Raw genomic sequence first — 17,632 nt, forward strand, 5'->3', positions numbered from 1 at the left:
CGCAGATCTCGTGGATGCTGGGGGGCTGGTCTTCGGTGCTGGAGCTGCTCAGGGTCGGGGCTTCTCGGACCCCAAAGCACTCACCAGAGGATCCCTCGGCGGTCGTGCTGGATAGAAGTCGTGCAGTTCTGATGATAGCCGGTCCCTCGAGGTCTCGTCGCACCTACGGTTCTCAGCTTAGCTGTAGAGGTAGGTAGAGGTCAGAGGTGCCAGGGAAGCCGGGTCTCGTCGAGCTGGTTAGTCGGATTCTGGAGGAAGGACGTGCAGCAAACCGCAGAGTTCTTAGATGGTGCCTGCGGATGCAGGGTGACTACTCCTTAGCCACAATGGAGAAATCTTGAGAAGAGTTGAGAGTTTCTTTCGTAGAAAGTAGTTTCTTGATTCAAAGATGATCTAATTTGGAAGGGTCCCCGCTCCTGCCTTTATCCTAAAGAAAGGGGTGGGTACGCGACTAGGTCCTGCCCTAGGGGTGGGACCAGGAAGGAGGGTGGTTACACCCCTCTCCCATGCCGGACTTTCCCCAGGCCAGGGGCTGGTGTGCCCCTGGAACTGGTTCTAGCCGGCAGATGCGTAGTGAGCACCGGGGTGCCACTTGCAGTCACCTTCCTGTAAAGCCCTGCCTACCCAGGATACACAAAACCCTGTCTGGGATGGTGCTAGCAGCAAGCCAGCTGCAGGGGGTCAGACTTGTGTCTGTGGTGGCAGCATCCATTTTTTGATGCTGAGGCTCGAGTTAACTTTAACCGGGGTTCACAGTTACATACAGGTCGTGTCCCTCTAGAAGGGTGGAATGCTAACCCCATCGCCAGAATTGGCGAGGGGTTAGTATTCCAATTCGTATGACACCTTACTCGACATGTTTTGATAAATCGATACCAAAGATAGCATATAACCGCAAGGATTATAATGCACTTAAGAGTATATGGTACACGTTATCATGGAACAGCTATTAGGACTTGGTTCCGCAAGCTGCAAACGGGCTCAGCTCATGCCAGAGCACCATCTCACACGATTCCAAGCACTCTGCCTTCCGGATTGTCAAGGCCTGCCATAGGAGTGACTGATAGGAATCTGTGTGTCCATTTTAGGGTTAGATATAGGTATACTATATCTAAAGCAAAGGGTGATTACACCACCTTGCCCCAGCTGTCGTGCAGCTTTTGTGTCAGATTTAGATGGCCAGCCAGGGGTGGCATAATACATGCTGCAGCCCCTGGTAGGCCCTGGGTACACCTATGCCCTGAGTTACAGGGTCTGATAAGGTGGCCCAGTACCAATTGGAAATGTACCTAAGGTACATGGAATCCATTTTAGAGAGAGAGCAGTAGGCCTGGGGTCCTGATTGGCAGGGCCCCAGGTCAAATAAGTCGGAAAACCAGCAAAACACCAGGCAAAAAGTTGGGGGCAACCATAGTCAGGTATCCACCTTCCTACACTGTGCCCACTGAAACTTCAGGTCCCACTGCAGAGCCCACATCAGCCACCTGGCGTGATGCACCAGTAGGATGCAGGAGGCCAGGAGCCGCAGCATCAACCTGACCGAAACTCGGGATAAAGGCTGAAAGATCGGAATCAGAGCCTGAATATCCCAAACCCGCTGCTTGGGAGGATAAACCCGAAATTGCGCCAAGTCCAGAACCGCTCCAATGAAAAGGAGCTTCTGAGAGGGACACAGGTGCGACTTCGGCACGTTGATGGAGAACCCCAGCGAGTGCAGGAGGTCGGCCATTATCTGGTGGAGGTGGGAGAGGACTGTCTGGTTCGAGCCCGCCTTCAACAACAAGCAGTCGTCGAGATAGGGGAAGACTGAAACCCCTGATCTGCGCAGATGAGTTGCGCCCACCGTCATCACTTTTGTGAACACCTGAGGGGCACTGGTGAGCATGGTAAACTGAAAGTGCTCGTGGTCTACTGTGAACCGCAGGTAGCGCCGGTGGGCCGGCAGGACGGGTATGTGGATGTGGAAATACGCATCCTCCAATTCCAACCCTACCATCCAGTCTCCAGGGTCTAGGGCAGCTAGGACCTGAGCCAAAGTCAGCATCTTTAACTTCTCCTTCCGGAGGAAGCCGTTGAAGCTCTGAGGTCCAAGATAGGGCGTAGGCCTCCTTTGCCCTTCTTGGGTACCAGAAAGTAGTGGGAGTAGCAACCCCGTCCTACTTCTGGCCTAGGAACGTGTTCAATGGCCTCCTTGGCCAAGAGGGCCACAACTTCCTCCTGGAGAAGTTGCAAGTGATCCGACAAGCGGTGGTACTGCGGTGGCATGGCTGGAGGGGTCGCCTCGAAGGAGAGGGAGTAGCCCCTTCGGACCATTTGCAGCACCCACCTGTCCGACGTGATGGAACGCCAGTGGAGGAGGTGATGGCGGACCCTGTCCCCCACTGGCATCAAATGGGCCTGAAAGCTCAGACTAGGAAGGCTTTGAGGCAGATGCTGCGGGAGTGGATGTGGACTGACTTTGCCATTGTCCCCTGGCACCGCCATGGCGGTTATCACGTCCGCGACCGCGTTGAGGCCGGTTCTGCGGCCTGTGGCTGTACAAATGTGTGGGGCGCCCCTTCCTTGGCCACGAAAGGGGCAAAAAGCAGAAGTCTGCTGGCGCTGGCCCGACAGGTCCAAGGACTTGGCCCCAGCCCTGGAGTCCTTAAAACGCTCAAGCGCACTGTCTGCTTTGTCGCCAAAAAGGCGACGGCCATCAAAGAGCATGTCCATGAGCATGGCCTAGACATCCCCCGAGAAATTGGCAGACCGGAGCCAGGCGAGGTGACGGATCGCCACCGTCGTGGAAATCGCTCTGCCCAGCGAGTCCATGATTTCAAGTCCACATCTGATTGAGTAGCGTGCTGCATCCCGCCCCTCGGCAAGTGCCTGGGCGAGCCGTGCCTGGGCCTCCTCCGGACACTGGGGCAGCACGTCCGCAACCGTATCCCACAAGGAGTGGGTGTAACGGCCCAAAAGGCAAGCGGTGTTGATAGACCGCAACCTCAAACTCAATGAGGAGAACTGTTTCTTTCCAAACTGATCAACCCTTTTGTTTTGGATTCCCGATCTGGAGGAGCAGTCAGGAATGCGGTCTGGGATGTAGAGGCCTGGATCACCAGGCTCTCAGGGGTGGAGTGAACGGACAGAAAGTGGAGGTCGCAAGGAGCCGGCGTCGGGCCACGTTCCGATCCACAGGCGGCACTGTGGAGGGCTTGGATCATGTGCCCATCAGAACATCCGTGAGGGCTTCATTAAATGGCAGCATAGGCTCCGAAGAGCTTACTGGTGGCTGAAGTACCTCGGTGAGGAGATTAGTCCTCACGGCCGCCGCAGGAAGCTCAAGAGCCATGGCCTAGGCTGCCCTGCGCAACACCACACCATAAGTGGCACCCTGCTCCATAGCCACGGAGGGAGGAGAGATGAATCTAGTGTCGGGCGATGTGTCCAGACCACTGGCCTCCCCCAACTCAACTGCCCAGTCCTGACTTAACTGGCATTGTTGTGCCAGAGGGTCCGCAGACCCCTCCCAGTCCTCCCTTTCATCAGTGTCCTGATAAAACAGGCAAAAATAACAGAGCCGGGTCATAGGTGAATTGGCACCCACTGACACCGGAGACCGCGCCGAGCGGCGCCGCTCCGACGCCGCACCCAGACCGGGGCTGAAACCTGGGGCGTCGACGTCCGAAGACGGCGCCAGGAGTGACACCAATGGGGTCGGCGCCAGCGGAGGAGTCGCAAGGTCGACTGGCGTCAACCGGGATCCATGCCTGGATCCCCCTGGGCCCTGCAGCGTCGGGACCGAAGTCGACGATGGCGCGGAGCCAAAGCCCCCGACGGCGCTGGGGCCGAAGCCGCCGGCCCGCTTAGGCCCGAAGTCGGGTCTGCGGGGCCCGAAGGAGCACCAGCAGGCCCCAGCGGAAGGAAGTGAGTCCTCATGGCCACGAGGAAGTAACGTATCTCCTCCGGTGTTGAGACCTTTAGGTTGTTTGGTATCTCATTCTAGTATATACCTGGTCTCCAAACGCCGCAGCCTGGCCTCTCTATTGCCGCCCCTTTTGTTAAAAGGCACTGTGTCTGACACATAATATGTGAACTGTTTGAGGCTGCTCTGGTGTTGTTCACTAAAATACCTCACCACAGGGTAACTTGGGTTTTTGTTCGCAATGGCCCGGGTATGCTGCAAGATTCTCTTATGCACGGGCAGTTTAGTGCTGCCTATGTATGTGAGGTTACAGCTACATATCAATGCATAGACTGCATACTCTGTTTAGCAAGACAGATATTTCGATATGGTGTGTTGCTTTGAGCTAAAGGCAGTTTTATCATTTTTAATGTTCACACCATATTGACAAGCCTTGCAATTTGGACATTTGTAGAAACCGGTTCTAGGGGTCAACCATGTATTGGATTCCACATCTTCTGGGTTGTTTTTCATAAGTACATTGCCCATCGAAGTGGTTTCCTGAAAGCTATAGATGGTTTTCTGGGTAATGCTCCCTGAATAATTGGATCTCCCATGAGTATGGGCCAATTGCGTCCCAGTATCAATCTTGCAGGTTCCTTAAAAGTGGCATCTGTAATGGTGTTAGACTTGGTTTTATATTGCAATAGATCATGCCTTGCCTGAGATCTAGTTTTGGACATTGCTGCTTCTATAATCAGATTCTTGTACCCACGTTATAGGAATCTATTTTTGCATTTTTCTGGATTTTCTCTCATATCTTTCTCCTCACTACAAATTCTCTTAATTCTTAGCATCTCCCTGTAGGGGATGCTGTTATTTAAGTGAGGGGGGTGGACACTATTCGCATGCAATATCGAATTGCCTGCTGTGGGCTTTCTAAACAGGGTTGTTGTCAGGTCATTCTGAGATATATATATACCTTGGAATCTAGAAATGTGATAGTATTGCGACTAATGACACATGTAAACTTGAAATTCAAATTATTCTCGTTGATCTCAGAAACAAACTCATGTGCACTCTCAATCGATTCAAACTACAAAAATGTCATCAATAAAACGTAACCACGATACTATATTCTTTGTGAAAGTGTGTACATGCTTTTTCATGAGGACCAGCTCCTCCCACCATCCTATAAGGAGACAGGCGTAACTGGGGGAGAAGCTGGCCCCCATTGCCACACCTTGTATCTGCTGATAGACCTGATTTTTGTATAAAAAATATTATTTTCCAAACAAAATGTCAATAAGTCTAATATCATTTGATTGTGGTTGGCAAATTTTATGGGTCGATTGGCTAAAATGTATTCCACAGCCTTGCCTCCATCCTGATTGCGTATTCAGTATATAGTGCTGTAACATCAAGGGCTATGAGACAATAGTCCTCCTGCCAATTGATTTCTTCAATTTTGCAGATGAAGTCACTCGTGTCTTACACATATGATTTTAGAGATTTAATATGACATTGTAAAAACGAGTCAATGTACACAGACATATTTACCAATGGGCCATCACAGGCTGAGATTGTAGGCCTGCCAGGTGGTTTCACAATAGATTTATGCACCTTAGGCACAATCTATAGCAGGGGGATGGTGGGGTTCTCCTTCTTTAAAAACTTAAATTCTTGTAGATTTAAGAGGCCTGTGATCTTCCATGCCAACAATTTGCTGAAAATATTGTTAAATCTTTGCATGGAACTCTTTCGATAACAGTTTGTGTCATTCAACTGCCTTGCTGCCTCTTCGGAGTAATCTTCAAGTGACCATAAAACCACGTTACCCCCTTTAACTGCATGTCTAACTATCACATTTTTGTTGTCATTTATTTATTGCATCAATTGGTGATATTTAAGTTCTTCATTGTTGGTAGGTGTAATGTTTTTACTTGTCTCTGTATAAAGCAATTTGATCTCCGCCACAACTTGCTCGTTGAACAGATCTATGGCATCTAGAGGCATAATAGGTGTGAATTTTGATTTATCCTTGAAGGCAGTTTCTGGTTTGGCACATGTTTCAAACCCTGGTGAGAGTAGATCTTGTGTTGCCAATTCCGGGTATTCGCAATGTATCTATGCCCAGTCCACATTCATTAGTGATCGCGCCTTCCTGTCCCAGATTATATAAGTCTTTGAGGGATCTCAGATCAGCCACTTTGAGACCGCCTGTCTCTACATTTAATGAATTGCTGTTTGGTGATGGTGTTGATGGCAATGCTGGGGTGTTCGCTCTTACTTGGTGAAATTGTTTTAATTTTAATTTCCTGACTAACTTGTATAGGTCGGCTCGGGTATTCATATAATCAAAATTAGTGGGGGGACAATATGACAGGCCAAGTGAAAGGATCTGTTGTTCTGAGGGATTTAATTCCATATCTGTCAGATTAATAATGGTGATGTTTTGACCCATTGTCATCTCAGTCCCTGCAATTTCTTGACTCACTTGGGGTGTTATCTTTTCCTCCATTGTCCCCGACTTTTTTCTGCTTTCGAATTGCCACTGTTGCCACCTTTCTCTTGCTGCCCTCCTTCGTTGCCTCCTGTTCTCGGTCCTTCGTTTTTTGCCATTTGAGTGGCCCTGGGTCTGAGAGTATCCCTACGGCTCATTCTGAGGCAGTCCAATTCTTCTCCTAAAGAGGGTTTATAGCTCCCAGTGCTGGTCTGCTTCTAGTGTTTTTCATCTCGGTTTCACTTTCAACAGCGAAACTTAAATCGGACACAGAGGTTGATGATGCACCTCCTTGCTCATGATTTTGTTCCTGTTGTGTTATGTTGCCTTTCATGGTTTTATTTTTATATACATCATATTTGCGAGCAAAAGTAAATATCTGCCCATTGGCGTAGTCATCTTTATCTCTCTGAAACTTGTATATTTTTCTTTGTTTGATCTTTTCTTCCTCTTTATTCAATCTTGTAGTCATTTCTTCATGATATTTTTTCTTTAACTGTATATCACCGTGTTGTTCTATTTCCGCACTGAGATCTTCTATTTTTTGTAGTAGCTCCAACTTGTCCACCTCCGCATATTTCACCAGTATTTCCACCAATCTGCAGAAGGATTCCAGGTTGCACTCTGCCCACTCAGCCATCATACGTGGGTTAGGAGTGTCATAACTGGGGGCTAGCATGATTCTCAGCCCCTTTGGAATTCTGCCTGCATCTAGGTATTTTTGGAGGGATTTAGCCTCCCACCTTTTCGCAGTTTCTTACTTCATGAGCTTCTCCAATGTGCGGAAATTATCTTTTAGTCCCTTCACCACAGTTGATGTTATCGTGGCACATTGAATCTATACTTTGCTGTTGTTGTGGGGGATTGTCGGTAAACATTCCCTCCGCCGCACTCTCCCGATCTCTTAGCGCGGCGGCAGACATGGTGATAGCAAAAGAATATGCCTATGTAAGCTGCTGAAAACCACAGTCCCGATTATAATGTCTCAGGGACCGAAGTTACAGCTGAAACCTCCCCGCCTGTATTATGCTGTTGCGTTTGCTTTAAAAGGAAATTACCTCGTTTCCTGGTAACTGTGTTCACCAAGGGCAACTACCAACGCTTCTCCTGAGCGACTCAGCCGAGCCACTGCCGTCGTTTTATGCGAGTCACCCTCTTGTCGCAGGCACCTTCCACAGGTCAAATTCCTCAATCGCTGTTTCGCAAATACAGGGGGCTCTGTGGATTCCTAACCTGAAAGTGAAAGAACAGCCTTCCGATACTCCTCCTGCCGCCCAATTCTGTCCGCCGAAGCTGCCGTCACCAGTTGCCAGGGATACTCAGAAGGCAGAGACCACCAATCTCAGAGCGGTCTTGTGGAGAGGGGTCTGCTGCACTGGAGGAGGTCAATCCGGAAACAATATCCACACGCTTGCCTGTCAGTCCCCTTTCCACTTGAAGGTAAGTGCAGACCCAATTCCTTTCAAGTGATTTTTATTGTGCTATCACCTTGTCACCATGAAGCATTTCGGCCGGAAACGAACAGCCTTGTTCACATGACTGCACTTTAAAAGGAGGCACTGCCGCCCATGCGCTAAGTGCAACAGCATAGAGATGGAAGACATACTACTCATTGTATAAGAGTCATATTGTTTACAGCATAAATGCTTTTAAATCCTGTTTAAAATTTGAGCATATAACGAAGCAATGACTTCCTGAAAACAAATCTCTGTGAAATACAGTCAATATACATAAAAGCTACCCATTAAATATATATGGATAAAATCCCGTCTAATTGTATAGGCCATGTCCTTGGGTGCTATATATATTGAAAAAACCACAGGTTTCAGGGACGTTATAGTTAGTTGGACATTTCACTTATACAAAACCAGAGAAATTCGGCCATTACAGTTAGTAGAGATAACTATAACCCGAGCCCCCAGAAATGCACTGCTGATGAGCTCACATATTACATCACTCATGAAATGGTCAGAGACTTTAATGATGACATCAATCATGACATCTCAAATGACATCACTGATAACATCATCCAGTGAATGTTTTTCTTTAAAGTTTCATATATATATATATATATACACATTCACTGAAAAAACCATAGGTTTCAGGCCTTATATAGTTAGGAATTAGCATTTAAAAAACATTTGAAATTCACTGAAAAAACCATAGGTTTCAGGCCTTATATAGTCAGGAATTAGCATTTAAAAAACCTTTAAAATTCCCCTCAAAAAACTATAAGTTTTAGGGGTATTAAAGTTAGCTGGACATTTCACTCATACAAAACCATTGAAATTGCTCCTATTTAGTTAGTTGTACTAACTATATTTCGCACACCCGCAATCTACAGCTGATGATGTCACATATTACATCATTCATGACATGGTCAGTGACATCAATGATGACATCTCAAATGACATCACTGATGACCTCACTGATGACATCATCCAGTGAATGTGGTTTGCTTCGTTATTTAAATATGCATTATATATATAGCAATTTGCATTGAAGAATGAGTGGATATATAAAAATAAATATTTGGATGGAGGATTTAGTAGCAGTGTAATTGACTGTTTACTTGACCAATTTATAGTGTCTCACTAAATATAGTGGATAGTGACTAAACTGTTTGAATATCTGTATCAATTTGTCAGTTGTTGTGTAAACTGGTTCTCCAGTTGGTTACTAGCTATGTGAAAGTCTATATTAGTTATTGATTAGTTAACGGAGTATTTGTATGGGAGAGTAAACGTGTGTGTGGTCCGGGGGGAGGGGGGTTGGGGTTGTGACTGCCTAAAGATGTGTGAATAGTTGATTCACTAAATATATGAAGTTAAAACTTCATGTTCTAACAGTTGTTTGGGTGAGTGAGTATCTTTATGGGTGTGGTGATGAGCAAATATATTTCTCAATGGTACATGTCCAACAAACCAGAAAAATAAAAGGCAGTGTATGTGTCAGTTGTTGTATATACATACGTATACATAAGACTCAATGATTGTGTGAGTGACTGTATGGATAACTTTATACTTGTAATAATTATTTTATAATTCACTAAGTATGACTTACTATCTAAATGAATAGATGAAGTTGTATTTGTATAAGTGTGTAGCTAAGTAAATATGTAAGTATGATCCATTGTTCGCATAAGTGAGAAGGATGACTTCATATGTGAATAGGATGTGTGCTGGTATGTAATGTCAATTTAGGTGTCTAAGTATTTTTGATAGTGTTCTATTGTTCATTGACAGCATGTATGAGTGAATCTACAGGTTAGTGATTAGATGTGTGTATAATTCTATGAATCACTGAGTGGGTTTTTAGATACTTGTATTGCTGTAACAATGGATTCAAATATGATACTCTGTATTTTACAAAGAGTGATGAAAGATTTTACTAGTGAACGAAAAGGTGTATGTGATTGTCACATGGATGATGTCATCAGTGATGCCATCAGTGATGTCATTTGAGATGTCATCAGTCATGTCACTGACCATGCCATGAATGATGTAATATGTGACATCATCAGCAGTGGATTGCGGGTGCGCGAAATATAGTTAGTACAACTAACTATATAGGAGCAATTTCAATGGTTTTGTATGAGTGAAATGTCCAGCTAAATCTAATACCCCTAAAACATATAGTTTTTTGAGTGAATTTCAAAGGTTTTTAAAATGCTAATTCCTAACTATATAAGGCCTGAAACCTATGGTTCATTCAGTGAATTTCAAAGGTTTTTTAAATGCTAATTCCTAACTATATAAGGCCTGAAACCTATGGTTCATTCAGTGAATTTGCAAGGTTTTTTCAAAGCTAATTCCTAACTATATAAGGCCTGAAACCTATGTTTTTTTTCAGTGAATTTCAAAGTTTTTTTTAATGCTAATTCCTAACTATATAAGACCTGAAAGCCCACCAGGAATCCCCAGTATGCGTCAGGGGACTGCATTGCAGAGAGGTGTAATGAAGCCACGCCCCCTTTTTACACCTCTCTGCAACGCAGCCCCAGAGCATGTTTGAAGAGGGGGAACTAATTCCCCTTGCATACCCGGGGCCCCTGGGGGCCAACTAGCCCACCTGGAACCTCCAGTATGCGCCAGGGGGCTACATTGCAGAGGTGTAATGAGGCTATGCCCCTTGTTACACCTCTCTGCAACGCAGCCCTCTGGCACGTTTGCAGAGGGGGAACTAATTTCCCTTGCATACTGGAGGTCCCTGGGGGCCAACTAGCCCACCAGGAGCCTCCAGTATGCGCCAGGGGGCTGCATTGCAGAGAGGTGTAATGAGGCCACACCCTTTTTTACACCTCTCTGCAACGCAGACCCGTGCATGTTTGAAGAGGGGGAAATAATTCCCCTTGCATACTAGGGGTCCCTGGGGCCAACTAGCCCACCTGAAACCTCCAGTATGCGCCATGGGGCTGCAATGCACAGAGGTGTAATGAGGCTATGCCCCTTTTTACACCTCTCTGCAACGCAGGGCTCTGGTGCGTTTGCAGAGGGGGACTAATTCCACTTGCATACTGGGGGTCCCTGGGTCATATCTGCCCAAACGTCGTGCAACATTCGTGTTGACACATTGATAAAGGGCTTGACCCGAAACGCGTCTGTGAGGAGCGCACGAATAAAGGAAATATCTGAATAAACACCCGCGAGTGCTGTTTCTTCTTTCCCGGCTGGGGGAGGAGATTTGGAGCAGTATATACATATATATATATATATATATATATATCGCTTAATTAGTCACTTATACAGTCAGTTATGCACCTACTAAATCATCCATTCAGACACTTACACCCCACTCATTCTTCAATACACCTTGATACATATATATATATATATATCAAGGTGTATTGAAGAATGAGTGGGGTGTAAGTGTCTGAATGGAAGATTTAGTAGGTGCATAACTGACTGTATAAGTGACTAATTAAGCGTATCTTACCGAATGCATGGGTTAGTGAGTAAACTGTGTAAATGTCTGTCTCAGTCGGTCAGTTGGTGTATAAGTGGCTGCATGGGTTGGTCAGTAGCTACATGACTATCTATATGGGTTATTGAATGGCTGTCTGAGCATCTCTATGGGTGCCTGAGTGTCTGTGTGAGTGGGTGGGGGTGGGTGACTGTGCATAGATGTGTGAGTGGGTGATTCACTGGGTGTTTGGGTTCAACAATGCACCCGTGAAGGGCTGTATGCGTTGGTGAGTGTGTGTATTGGTGTGTTGGTGAGTGAATGGATATCTCAGTGGTATATGTGTGAGTAACTACATATGTGAAAGGCATTATATGTGGCTGCTAGAGTATCCAAATGACTAGACGTGAGAGTGGGTGATTGTGAGAGTGGCTATATGGATGAGTGTGTGATTGTATAAGAGAGTAAGTATGAGTTAGTTAAATAAGTGAGGTGGTCTGTGAATAACTGTATAGGTGAGTAAATGGGTGTGATTTATTCTTTCCATGACTGAGTAGGTGTGTGTGTAAGTCTATGGATGAGTGGTGGTGTGTGAGTGTATGTATAGGTGTATGAGTGCATATGATAGTGCGGTATTGCTCAGTGACTGCACATATGAGTTTCTGTATGGGTGAATGAGTGGATGTGTGTGTGTGTAGACCTAGGAATCACTGAGCAGGTATTTACTAACTGCTTTTGGTCTGTCAATGGCTTCGATATTGGTAGTCTATTTTAGAGTGGGTGTATTAAAGGTTTTATTAGGGTGTGAGGAGGTGCATCAGATTCTCACATGGATGTCATCAGTAATGTCATGAGTGATGTCATCAGTGATGTCACTGACCATGTCATGAGTGATGTAATATGTGACGTCATCAGCAGTGCATTGCGGGGGCGCGAGTTATAGTTATCTCTACTAACTATAACGGTCGAATTTCACTGGTATTGTATGAGTGAAATGTCCAACTTACTATAAAGTCCCTGAAACCTGTGGGTTTTTTCAGCCAATTTCTAAGGTTTTTTAAAAGCTAATTACTAACTATAACATAGCAGTCATGTTTGCAGAGTGGTAGAGAAAGGTGAGCGTGACCTCCGAACACCACTTAGAAATCCCACTGTGTGAGATTTACTGGAGGTAACAGGAGGGGTAGTTCGCCCCCAACGTCAACCTTGGGGGCCAAATACACCTCCTATTACCTCCAGTAAGTCCCACACAGCAGGATTGCTAACTTGTTATATCAGGCCTGCCCCCTCCCTGCACCACTGTGCAAACGTGCCCCCTGTCGGTTGTAAGTTGGGTGATTAAGTCTCCTTGAATCCTGAGGGTCCCTGGGTGGCAACTAGCCCACCAGGTACCTCCAATAAGCACCACAAAGGGGCTCAAGGGGCTGAGTCTGACTTATAGTCTAAGAGGCAAGAAATGTCAAAGGGCATATCCACCAGAAGTCCCCACAGAAGTCTGCACACTTAATCCACGCCTGCCTGTGGGTTACCACACGGATGCCTACTGTCCTGCCAAGGCAGTCAGTTGTACATCTTATTGTGAATTTGGCAACACAGCGGCCGACATGAATAGCCTGTGTAAGGAAAGGTCTAATGTCTTCAATTCCAGCAGGGAGGAACTGGGCCCTAGAGTCCCAAAGAGAATTGGAATAGAGGATCAGTAGGCAACATGCATTGACTGAGTGCAGGGCATTGCTAACAGAAGAGGACATGTGCTTGGCAATGCCCTCAATGTGCTAAGACGCACGGTCTGGCGGTGTAGTGAGAAATACGTTTGGGTTAACCCTACTGATGCATGAGTACACCACTAAGCTTTTCATGTGTCAAATGTGGTATTAGAAAAGGTAAACCCCCTGGAGCAGGGAGATAGAGCCTAGAAATTAGCAGACTGACAAGGAGTCAAAAGCTAGGCTTCACCCATGCCCCCAGTGAAGTATCCATGAGAGCCTCATTAAAAGGGAGCAAAGATTCTGGGTGAGTATGGCCCACCAGTAGGGCCTCGGTCAAGACATTCGTTTTTACCTCCATGGGTGATAACTGGAGGTCCAAATCTCTACCACCCTTTACAATACCACAGTGAAGGAGGAGACTTCTTCGGTGGCAGGGAAAATAGGAGAGACAAATCCAGTGTCTGACAGTGTGCAGCCAACTGGCATCCTGCAATTTCTCATACCAATTGCTGGCAGTGTATGGAGACTCAAATCACTCCTGTCAATTTACTGTTCATTATCTGAGTCCATGCTTAAAAGGTTATAACTTGTGCTCAGCCACGAGGTAGAGACAATGTGTCAGAATTAGTTGGGTTGCCGTTAGACTAGTGCCCAGAGGGGTCAGGGCCTGGTATCCGTTGAGGCCGAGGTGAATTCGGCCCAGAATCCAACAACACTATTTGTAGTATGCTGTCTTCCAGCATCGATGGCGTAGCTGTCGACGCTCGAGGGTCTGCTGTGGATGGTGGTGCAGGAATACAAGTCGGCACAGGAGCTGTTGCGGAACTTGGACTGGGTTCAGAGGGGCCACATCGTGCTCGAGGAACGGTCCACAGCGGAGTCCCAGTTGAAGGACCTAGTGGTTTCTTGGGACCCAAAGGGATGCCACATATATGCAGGGAGATATCTGCTACAAGGTCTGAGACCAAGATATATATTTACGCCTTTGTACCTTTTTGAGAGTAGCAGGAAGACCTACCACAGGAATGGCTTTGGAAAGGGGACCTTTCTTTCGGCCTCAACTGGCGTGGAGTCTTCTGGTATTTGGCGACATTCAACTTTGCCACAAGGTCCTGTATAGCCTTCGGGTTCATCTGGATGCACTTGTTGCAAGTGCTGGAGTTGTGTGCTGATCCCAAGGCCAAAAGACATACCTGGTAGGGGATCGATCACAGACCTCTGTTTACATCAATCCCTACAAGGTATATACCCTGTAATTTTCGGAGGAGATATTTTCCCTTGCACACTAGGGAAGGTTTAAACTAATTTCAACGATAAAAGAAACCTATAAATACACAAGGACTAGCTCTGTATCCGCATCTCGTGATGCATAAAGAAAGAAACGGATGTGACATTGGTGGCGCTTACATACAGCTTTGCACGTCACATCTGGAGCAGAATTAAATTGGTGCAGAGCCACATGACACCACCTACTGTAGTGCAGGGGTAGTGCTTGAAAAGTTCTAGATCCAGTCGAATACCTGGGAAGCATTCAATTGGTGAGGAATTTACTGTCTGGAATCTGTGGTTACGAGGATTTATCAGAAGTTAAAATACAATACCCATAAAATAAATCGTGCACAATCATAGTGCAATTAAATAAACTAATCTGATAATGATTATTAATGTATTAAAAAAAATTTGTCCAGTGGAGTAAAATGTATTCTCAAATGACGACACTCACCCTTTGAACAGGCTGCAATGGTTTCCTTTTCTTTTCAAGAGTATACAAATGAACTTCTATTTCACCTTTGGCATTTCTACATTCTTCCTGAACCCTATAAAAACATTTGTGAACATGGATGTCATCAATAAAATATACACATATCATCTAGAAACTATTAATATCTAATCCTTGAAAAAAACATACATTGTTTTCACAAATAACTTCAGAAGACGTATTCAACTAGGATTATACAATATGGATATCTACCAGACATACATGCTGAAGATTTCAGTCACAACCGGTCATTTCCTCCTGACTGCCCGGTTCCAAAGGTATACCTATCAGACCTATGAAGTGAAGAAAAATAACAAGTTCCAAATGATCGCTCCCTCATATTTTACCTGACAAAGTGCCCATATTACTACTGATTAGCAGCTCTGCCAAAGACTCAGAAGGATATTGCTGAATCCCCTCTGCCCACTCCTTGCTCAACCCACACAGGGCTATAGAGCTATAGAGCTGTATGATAAAAGATTTATTATATGTCAATGTAGTACAGAAGAACAAGTTACTTACCTTAAGTAATGCTTTACCGGGAACAGACTCTGACAAGCCGCATATTCCTTACCTTCGAATTGTCCCCAGGCATCAGGCTGGACCTGGAAATGTTTCAAGAGCAGTAGCCTTGTGCACTGGTGTAGGTAACTGGAATTTTGTTGCAGTTGTCCCCACACCTTTCCCCCCCTTTTTTAACTACTAGATGCTGGTTTTAAACTCCAACAGTGGACTGAGTCCTGCTAACCAGACATCAGTGCCAGTGCCCTTTCCCCTAAAAAAAGTGAACGTCGAATTATAATCCAATTGCCCAGGTCTTTAGCACCCGTGTAAGTACCTAGCAAATGGTGCCCCTGGTACCTAGGGCATGGATACTAAAGAGGTCCCCCTAAAGGCTGCAGCAACTCTTATGCCATCCTAAGGGGCCCACACACAAATTACATGCAGACTGTGTGGAATTATGCAAACCATTCTGATAAAAATAACAGTACATTGACTCTGTGCCCTGCCAAAGTGCACTAGATGCACTATATGTAAGTCACCTCTACAGCAGGCATTACAGCCCTAAGGCAAGGTGAATTATAGTATATGTGAGAACATATCTGCATGAGCAGATTTGCCCCTGTGATGTCTAATTCTATTACTAGATACTGCAAGTGATTATGGAAGCCATTTAAAGACATGGCTTCCCTGTACTGGACACTGGTCATCACGAGTGTCCCAGCTATATGATGGCTTCAGTGAAAATACTGCTGTTTAGTATCAACAACTTTGTTTTAATAAATTTGCACTGCTGCCAGTACTAGATTTATTATGACTAGCAACCCAGTGGGCACCTTAGAGGTTCCCCCTGAAACCTACTAGCCCTCTAGTGTGCTGGCTGACCGGTATGGTCCACCCTGTCACCACCGACAAACAAGTTTCTTACACCTGAAGGTGAGAGCCCACACTCTGTGGCTAGAAATAATGCCATCTCCGGAGGAAAGCCTCTGACGCCTTTGATATGTTACCCTGGCTTCAACCAGACCTGGGAGATGACAATACCTTCCCTGAAGCCCATTTGGAAACCAGGAAAAGTGGGAAATTAGCTATGCAGTAGTCGTGTTACACCACCAGGTTAGTCACACCCCTAAGGTGCACTACCTGATGTGCTCCACAAAGTAAGGGTTCCACCATCTTGTGTTTGGTGGAATTAGGAAATCTGGGACAGGGTTATTCCACACAGGAAGTGGTCATATAGAGGTTGTAGTGACTCCACGGGTCAGTAGCACATTGGCTACTACCCTACACTCCCCTTAACTCCCTTAAGTGGGTATTTAGGTAGCCCCCTGACACCAGGAAAAAAGATTTGCCTGACTAATGAAGAAGGACAAGGAGCCAAAGAATATAAGAACTGTGGATTAGCTATGGACTTGGTGCCAAACCCGGTCTGACTGCTCCTGTCTCGACAATCGCAAAGACACAACTCATCCTACAGCTGTGTATTCTCCAAAAGCCTCAGAGGGCTGCCAGCACTTCGTGGACCAACCAGCATCTCTCTTGAGCTTTTTTTTTTTTATTATTATGAAGTTTTATATAGCGCTGCCCAGACCCGAGGGTATCGGAGCGCTTTACAACAGTCGTACTGCAAAAAAAAATCACAAAATACAGTACTATTATAGATCATGGACGGGGAGTTCAAGCGCGTTGTGTAACATTGGGGCACTGAAGTCTTGGAATGCCTTAGAAGAGTGAGATTGTCTTAGGCAGAGCTCCTCTTCCAGGAAGTAGTGTCATCAGCGGATCCTGACGATTCGCAAGGGAACAATCTAGGAAAAGGTCTTTGAGCTTTCTTTTGAATTTTGCAAAGGAGGGGATAGTTCTGATGTGGTGGGGGGGGGCTATAGTTCTAGATTTTGGGCGGGTTACCTCCAAAGGACTGGGCCGCAGTTTTTTGTTTGCGTGTTTTCAGCAGGATGAGTAGTAGGGTATTCGAGCTTCTGAGGGACTGGTCTGACCGGCTTTTTTGAGTATGGAAGCCAGGAATTTGGTTTGCCTGTGTGAAGGGATTTGTGCGTGAGGCAGGCTGTTCTGAAACTAGCACGCATTTACACTGGGAGACATTTTAGTTCTCTGAGTGCGGGTGAGATGTGGTCGAATTTCTTAACTCCGGTGACAATTCTGGCTGCTGCGTTGAGAGTTGTTTTGAGGGGAGTAAGGTGTGATTTTGCTATACCGGAGAGGACTGCAATCCCATAATCTAGTCTAGACAGCACCAAAGCTTGGGTGGCTTGTTTGAGATCCTTGGGCGGGACGAAAGGTTTTATTTTGTTCAGTAGCTTCAGGTTAAAGAAGGCACTCTTGGCAGAGTTCTTAATGTGTTTGGTCACGTCCAA

At 45.9% G+C, this 17,632-nt stretch overlaps 1 protein-coding gene across 2 annotated transcripts in view; it reads right to left on the bottom strand.

Annotated features, from left to right (window-relative positions):
* Nucleotides 1-17,632, bottom strand: part of BRWD3 (bromodomain and WD repeat domain containing 3) — a 1,253,402-nt gene that overhangs the window by 860,577 nt on the left and 375,193 nt on the right. For both annotated transcript variants that reach the window (XM_086918755.1, XM_086918756.1), the window contains one exon: nucleotides 14,721-14,814. In XM_086918755.1, the coding sequence (XP_086774881.1) occupies nucleotides 14,721-14,814 (94 nt within the window). The remainder of the gene's footprint in view (nucleotides 1-14,720; nucleotides 14,815-17,632) is intronic.

The sequence above is a fragment of the Lissotriton vulgaris genome, chromosome 4_1 (genome assembly GCF_964263255.1).
Source record: "Lissotriton vulgaris chromosome 4_1, aLisVul1.2, whole genome shotgun sequence".
NCBI classification, from domain to species: domain Eukaryota; kingdom Metazoa; phylum Chordata; class Amphibia; order Caudata; family Salamandridae; genus Lissotriton; species Lissotriton vulgaris.